General features: G+C 40.1%; 1 protein-coding gene across 1 annotated transcript; it reads left to right on the forward strand.

Annotated features, from left to right (window-relative positions):
• Nucleotides 1-1,208: 1,208 nt before the first annotated feature.
• On the forward strand, nucleotides 1,209-7,837 carry LOC147312497 (uncharacterized). The gene is made up of 3 exons (XM_086263915.1): nucleotides 1,209-1,342; nucleotides 5,605-6,152; nucleotides 7,079-7,837. The coding sequence occupies exons 2-3, from the start codon at nucleotides 5,611-5,613 to the stop codon at nucleotides 7,215-7,217; spliced, it is 681 nt and encodes a 226-aa protein (XP_086120041.1). The 5' UTR covers nucleotides 1,209-1,342; nucleotides 5,605-5,610; the 3' UTR covers nucleotides 7,218-7,837.
• The last annotated feature ends 84 nt before the right edge of the window (nucleotides 7,838-7,921 follow it).

Here is a 7,921-nt window from a genome sequence, read left to right on the forward strand (position 1 = left end):
GTGCTGAAATGTGGCAACCCCTTGCAACTCTCTGTTATCACTTTTTTAATCGCATTATAGATAGCTGGACATTTTAGATTGTGTTACAGCTGTTGCAACTGATGTTAAACACTCACAATTAACACTACCGCTCACTTTTAACAACATAAAAACTAAATATGCAAATCCTAATAGACCTGTTTACTGAATACCTTTTCATGAGATCATAAAAACTGATTTCTTTAGTAACCTGTCACTTTTACCTGTGGTACAAGGAAGTTTTTACATTTAATTTAAATAACAGTGACAATAAAACTACAGTTTTATTCAATTAAAGATTTCATGACCTTTGTTTGGATACATTTAATTTTGCTTCTTCGGGGACAGATCATTCCCATCTAAAACATCCAAACTAGCATGTGCTTCAGTCTTGTAACCACACTGTTCTAATTAAAATAATCATAGACTTTCTTTGAACTAATGGGCTGCATAACCATAAAATATTCATGTCTGTCTGGAATTCATTTGTTTGTCGTTTATAAAGCAGAAAGCTTGCAATATGAGTTAAATATTTGCCTTTTGAATGCATATCTAATGTTTCATTTAACAGCCGGTATATTTCTTTCATGATTAATTAAAATGTTTGGGGTTTTTTTTTTGCTCTGTTATTTGATGCTAGGGACTCCTTGGGGCAGAGCTTCTATGCTGAAGATATCATTTTAAAGTAAATGCTATTTATCATATTCTGATTTTAATTGTTTTCCCCTAAAAATACAACAAACTTGTCTCCATGTTTTCAACCCTCCATCTTTCGCTGCTGCTTCTTTGGCATTGTAAGCTACAATAACGTCACAGCAGTGCAAGACCTGACTTTATTACATATTAAAAGTATAGTCCGTACTTTAATAAATAAGAAATGTGCATCTTGCATGGTCGTAAAAGACATTCCCCCCACACTGAGGAACCCCTATGCAGAGCCCCCAGATGTGAAATAGATCACACTCCCTTCACTTCCTCTCCTTCTGCAGCTCCTCTTTCCACTGCAAAGAAAGAAATCATTCAGTTTTGGCCTTTTTTGAAAACATACCCCCCCCAGCCCCCCTACCCCTCTTCCCTTCCCCTACCAACCCCTCCCAACAGCAGGCAGGGGCACACAGACGACCACACTCTCTAGCCAAACCCTAATTGTGTGTGCGTGTGTCTGCATTTTTTCCCCTTGACATGAAGAAGGGGAGCAGAGCAAGTATTTATGCGCTCCACTTGGAAATCGTAGTCCTGGAGCTTTTGAGTTGATTTGCGTAACTGAAAGAGTGGAAGTGGCAGAATCTAGCATTTTTCTATCCGAATAAATTCCCGGACGCAGGTAAGTTTGGTGATTGGATTTATGAAAATCTGAGTTTAGTGTACAGTATTAATGGGAAAGCGCTGCTTTCTCACTGTGTACTCCCCCTGGCAGAAGTAGATAAATTTGAATTCATGGCACTTGTATAAAGTTTTGTGTGAAAGAGCTGCTGTTGGTGTGGACGGCTGCTTTTGAGTTGAACGGAAATTTAAAGAGATGTTTTTTGTTTGTTTTTTTCACTGTCAGGAAAAAAAGCATATGCATATAAAAAGGTCACATCATAGTATTCATATATTGCGTAGTTGTGTGCATGCAAAAATGTCTCCACTTTTTATGACTATACTAACAAAAACATCTCTAACTTCCAGGCTTTAACACTACAGTCTCTGCTCTGCTACCTCACTGTTACGACTCCTTGTCCCACTAACACTGTAGCAAGTCTGTGTGTTGTGACATTTGTGAAGCCCACCTGTTCAGGCTTTAAGAAGAGGGGCGGGGGGGCAACAAGACTGAATTATAGGGACACCAAAAACACAGGTTTGCTTTAACCCACAGACATGGAAGAGAGCACGGCCACATTTAGAGATTTGATTGGAAATGCATTTCTGTAAGTTACATCATTTTCACTTTGATTCCAGCAATTCAAATTTCAATAATCTGTTTGTCCTTTTTTCCCTGCTATTTCATGTAGATTTGCTACATTTTATTCTATAAAAAGACAATTTAAAGATGCCGACATGCACTTCAGAAAAGAGTGATGACCAGTTGATTATGAGGGTAACTGAAAGGGTTTACTGAATTAAAATCAGTTTTTAAATCAGCAGAACAGCATAACAAAAACTCTGCTTAATGCATAGAACAAACAGCTAAAGTGTCCTAATGCTGGTGTTTGAGCTTATGGCTGCTTTCCCTCTGCAGACAAGCTTCTTCTATTTTAAGCCAAAAGAAAAGTCAGCCTATAAAAACAGAGCCTTCCACTGAAGCCAAAAAAAGGTCACTATGGGCCACAGAGAGTCGAACACAAACCCTGTTTCAAAACCGTAAGACGCCAGCGTGGAAACTGTTCAGACATTTTCCAAAGACAAAGGTAACTGCTGCCGCCACTCTGTGATGTAGACGGGAGCACATGTGCCTCTGGTCAGCGGGGTTTTTAATAGAATGAAATAATGCCTCTAAACGTCATTTCAGCACGTCCGTGACTGCTGCGGCGGGAACTGAACGCAGAGACAATAACATTTTTCAAGATTAATTGCATTTCCATTTGGCTGTATTATGTCATTAGGCTGAAAGTTGTCACTCTTGGCCATAAGGTTTGGATTTATTAACATCCAAACGAGTGCAGTGGAAGTTCACGGTGATAAAAAGTTTTGGATATGCTGCATCTCCACACTTGCAGGGCATTAAATGTCTTTGAACGAGTGCTCTCCGCTTATCACAGGTTTCACATTGAATTCACCCACTAGTTTCTCTGGCTTGTTAATCTAATCTGCTGGAGTGAGTCAGCTTACACAGAAGTTAAACACAAAGTGTAGACTTATGCAGGGCTTTTTCTAATATACAACCAATTAGTTTGAGGACAACATTGGAGGATATCTACATTATCGCACAGCTGTTTGCAAGGACTAAAATAGTCAAAATAATAAACCCCATTTGTACAGCATGAGATTTTTCCTGATCAAAATTCTGTTACAATGCGCTTGTCAGTCAAAAGAAAGCTTTCTCCTTACTCTAACATAATGACGTCAGGCTCTGTGTCTGTGCCTCAAGGTTTCTGGTGGCTACTTGTCTTACAGCAGCCACAGCAAGCAGTGTGTGAGGTCACCATTTAAACTAATCACAAACAGAAGGAGACAACAGTTGGTCGTTTGATGGGCTTTTGCCCTGCAACAGCTCATCTTTTAAAAAAAGAGAGAGAAAAAAAAGGAGACAGTGTTTACAGTGTGCAGCTGGCAGGAGTGGACATTTGTAACAGAGTAATAGGTGGAAGTCAAGCAACTCTGATTTCTAGTTTAGCTGTTGGGAGCTAAAATACTTTCAAGGCTGCTGTGAAAGTAAACCAAATGTGCTCTGACAGCAGAAAAAGGTCTGCAATGCCTCAACCTCAGACCAGACTCGGTTTGAAAAAAACAACAACCATATATATATATTTCCAGATGGAGAAGACAGAACCTTAAATGGGACATGATAAAGTGACAATGCAGCTGTTTCACTGAAAACTGCAACACATGGGAAGGAAGAGCTTCTCATGTGTTGAGCTTGGGATAACAAGCCTTTACTCTTGTGTTTACAAGGTGAATAGATGTCATGAAAGATCCCAAGACAACCGCTGGTTACCAGAAACCACACACACCCTGCTGCAAGGGTACTATTGTCAGCTCTTACAACCCTAGCGTGACAAAACTCCATGCCGTGGCTCAACCACAGAATGTAAAGCACGCTCTAGTAAATAACCACAACCCAAGCCACATAAAATGTTCCCCTATTTATACTTTTTTACAGCATTTACAGAGCATGGAAAGGGTTTGTTTGGTTTAACCCATCACATTTGAATTGAACATTTTCCCTTTAAAGGCACAGGCAAAGCTGAAATAATCAAAAAACATTTGAGGGACTAAAAGTATTTATTATTTATTTATTCATTACAAAAAAGTACACAAACAACAAAAAAATGTTGTGCAATCTGAGCATTAAAATTAAAAACTTGAACATCTGAGAGGATGCATCTAGTTTCCACCACTGAATTTGACAGACTTTGTCAGACTGAGCGTGACAGAAGGAATCACAACAAATGTCGGCCGCACATAACAACACGATGAATGAGGGCACACACGCCTTTGCTCAAAAAAAATGGACGTACAGTTAAAGGAGCATCCAAAGAAGCAGAGTCTTCCAGATGGAATGATGAGGACGGCTTTCCCATTCTGTGAAAAATCGTGTGGGCAAATAGATGATCAGTATCAGAAATGGTGGGATCATCTACAGCTAATCTCTGTATGTAAGAGACGAGGCTGTAAGCCAATAGCTGGAGACACTGCTGGAGTAGAATCACTGCATGAGCTCGGGAACACTTCCCCAAACCATCGTCATCACTGCATCCACAAGTCAAAACTATGCCATGCAAAGCACACTCATACATGGCCAAGATCCACAAACTCTCTGCTTGTTTAAGGACTGAGGTAACATGAAAAACTGTTCAAACTGTTTTTGGGGTCTGAAAGAAAAATTTTCAATTCTGTTTGGAAATCATCCTCTGGGCTACAGATAAAAGGGATTATCCAGTTTGATCAGCATCAGTAATCGGGGGACATGAGTGCACATGGCATGACGCAGCAAACATTTCGAACATTTTGAACATTTTGAATAACATTTTGAATAACCACCTGGCTTTTCTTGCTGTTAACTCTTAGTTAGAAAAACAGTTCCAACTTGTTAAACTCGTTATCTGCTGGAGATAATTTTTCAGCATCACCTGGATGTCCTTGTTTGGCCTTCTCGCAAAGGGAGACATCATTTTTTATCGACTAGAACAAAATGAAAGAAAACATTCTCACTTCAGACGAGGGTGAGAACGCAGCGAACCTGAGCTGTTGACCTGTAGCTTAACTGAGTTAGCTGTTAACACGTCAAGTGTAAAACATTGTGGGGCAGAGGCGTTGCATCTGAGACCGCCCAGGCACGTTAAGTTCAACAGCAACAACAAATGAGACCAAATTTACATTTATAAAAAATACTTAGAAGTGCTGATTTATTTATTTCAAAAAAACAAAAAAACAGCCTCCAGTTATACTAGTCCACGTATGTGGCGTGTCTGCCTGTTCACAACGGTTGATTGACCAAATTAGTGCAGTCTTTCACACAATGAAAACATCTGGCACACTGTGAAATTAAAAATTCAACAGAGCAGGCGCAGCACGTTTAAAATGAAGTCTTCAGTTTCCAGATTCCTGCAGAGTGTTGCTTTAAACTCATTTTTGCTTATCGCAGCTGCATATTTAGAAATGTTTCCGCCAAACGTGAGACCATAAAAATATCTTAAATGTAAATAGGATGTAAATAAGCTCAACTTCAGCACTGAATACATGGTATTTGTGCCATTTATACAAATTACATGCATGCATTGTATGTTATGAATTCTAATTTACAACATGAAGAGTACCCCAGCTTTTTTATTAATTAAGTATGTAAGTGAAGTAAACCAGCCCACTTGCATATTTATCTCACTCAGTTTTATTATCTTCACCAGCTGGCCAAGTTCACAGTCACACACTTCTACCTCTTTTCAGGTTACCATGCGATATTGTTGGACAAACGTCATCTTGGCTTTGGTATCCATGGCAACCCTAGCACTGTGCCAAAGTGGAGATGGGGACTGGGGTTCAGGCTTTGACATCTACTCTGTGATAATGGCCACCAATAACACATTGCAGGCTGTTGGTGATGAGCCTGCGAAGGTCAAAAACAGCCACGACTGGACCACATCGGCAGCATCCTCACCGTCACCTACACCTGTGCTCCACCACGAGCCCCAGCCGGACAGGTGCTCGGTCCACTTCAGCACCAACACTGCTTCAGCTCGAAGGCTGAAGGCCCAGAGAGAGGAGCTGGCCTACCTGCAGGCCATACAGCATGGGAACAAGGCAGTGATGGAAAACTTGGTGCAATTTGTAGGGAATGAGCTGGGAGATCAGCGCTATGAAGATGTGATCAAGGAAAATGTCATTGGCATTCAAGAGGACCAAAAGAGCTGGCACGAGGTGGTAGAAAAAGCAGAAGAGGATCTAAAAAAGCAGCTGGAGGGAGATGTACCGGACTCCTTCTCTGGGATCCACAAGTGAGTGCAGTAAATCAAATGTGTTTGTGCCAAATGTCATAAAGTTAACAGCTGAAATGTAAAGACGACAGTTAAAAAGAAAAAGAAAAAGAACCTGCTGTTTGTTTCTGTTGTTAAGATTAATTAACTGTGGTAGCACATATACTGAAGATATTGTGGGGAAAGACGATGTAAAAAAGAAAAGATGTAGGTTGACTTAAGTCTATCACCAGGCAGTTGCTGGTTATTGAAATGTGAAATTCTGAATATTTTTCCTCTCTTAGATTTATGATTTATGTTAAATGGGCTTTGTTTGAGGTTTGGAATTTTTAATTGATAAATACAAGCGTTGGAAAAATTTGATAACCATTTTTCATCATTTCCATCAATCATAAATTAAAACACTACCCATGTAAACAAAAAGCAAAACTAGATTAAACTACATTAATCATTAATAATAAAATAGTAATTGTTTACCAAACTGAGACTCATTTTAGGTATCTGAAGCTGACGCACTGTGTAAAAAAACTATTTCTAATATAAAAGAGAAACAGAGTAACAGGTGGGTTTTTTTGGAAGTACTTAAACACCCCGCAATTAGAAGAAATACATCTCTGGATAATCAGCAGGTGACACAGGGAAAAATGCACTGAAATGAAAAAGATTGAGGACTAAATACACACAAGGGAACTATGGTAACAAGGCGAAGATGAACTCAATCAGACAATAACAAGGGCAGGAGAAGAACAAAGAACAAAAAGTATCACATAGAGACCCGATGGCATATAAGTGATAGTTTCTTGAGCACATGTGACCCCCCGTTATATTTTCATGCCCTCGCATTTTCTTTTTCTTACCCTCTGCTGTTGTTTCTTCTTGTGTCCGGTGCTTTCTCCTTGTCATCACTCACTCGGCCGGCCACCTGGACTGTTGGTCCTTCGGAGCAGAATCAGAGAGGAGTCCTTGGCCTTTGAAGACATGCTTCGTGCTGCAGCGGACATCGCCAGCAGGCTGGAGAGCTCAGCACAGGCCCTGCACGCTTCATTCACCAAGCAAATGAAAGACATTGTGAAAATCCATCGCTGAGAAAGCATTGAAAAGTGTTTTGAAAAGTGTTTGCGCATCATCCTTGAACTTGTGAATGATGTTTGGCATTCCGTGAGGTCCCCAATTCAAGAAATATACCCTCTCGCCATTTTATAATTGTATTTTTATGTACATGTGCTGAGCAGTTCTGGGATGCAACAGTGTGTTAAGGTTAAACTTCACATCAACTGAAGCAGTCAACGAAGATGGATTGTTGACACCTCCCTTTCACTGAATATCTCCACGACGGATGACATACGATTTTCCATCCACGCATTATTCGTGGAATTTTTGTGAGGTCAAATATGGGAACAGCATGCAGTGCAGCTTTGAGCTAAGCTCCGTGTTTATGGATCAAAATAGATGGGCCTTCAGAGAACAAAACATAATGACTCTGTTACTCTTCTCCAGGGGAAGCTATGGGTTGGCCATCTGGTTCCAGGGTAAGGGTGGAGTCTGGGATATACTTATAATGACTATGTGGTAACAGAGATTTTGTTTCTGCAACAATAAGTGAGGGAGGGGACTGGAACAACTAATAAAGGGTTTGTTCTCTTAAGAGAAATATCCAGGGGGATAAGTTTCTATATAAATATTAAGACAGATCCTATGATTAGAGGGGGGGGGGGGGATAAACTGTCTATGCATGATATGTTTGCACAGTTTCCTGGCTTAAGCAACTTATTTAAACAAGGTTTCTCTTT

This window comes from Aulonocara sp. 'chitande type north' Nkhata Bay, linkage group LG15 (genome assembly GCF_057382095.1).
Source record: "Aulonocara sp. 'chitande type north' Nkhata Bay isolate Kocher_YH1m ecotype deep benthic linkage group LG15, A_spYH_male_GT1.1, whole genome shotgun sequence".
NCBI lineage: Eukaryota > Metazoa > Chordata > Actinopteri > Cichliformes > Cichlidae > Aulonocara > Aulonocara sp. 'chitande type north' Nkhata Bay.

Bases quoted from the DNA above. Each gene is read 5' to 3' on its own strand.
- LOC147312497 (XM_086263915.1), top strand. From the start codon at position 5,611: ATGCGATATTGTTGGACAAACGTCATCTTGGCTTTGGTATCCATGGCA. The intron at 6,153-7,078 runs GTGAGTGCAGTA...CCTTCGGAGCAG, and splicing joins TCCTTCTCTGGGATCCACAA to AATCAGAGAGGAGTCCTTGG.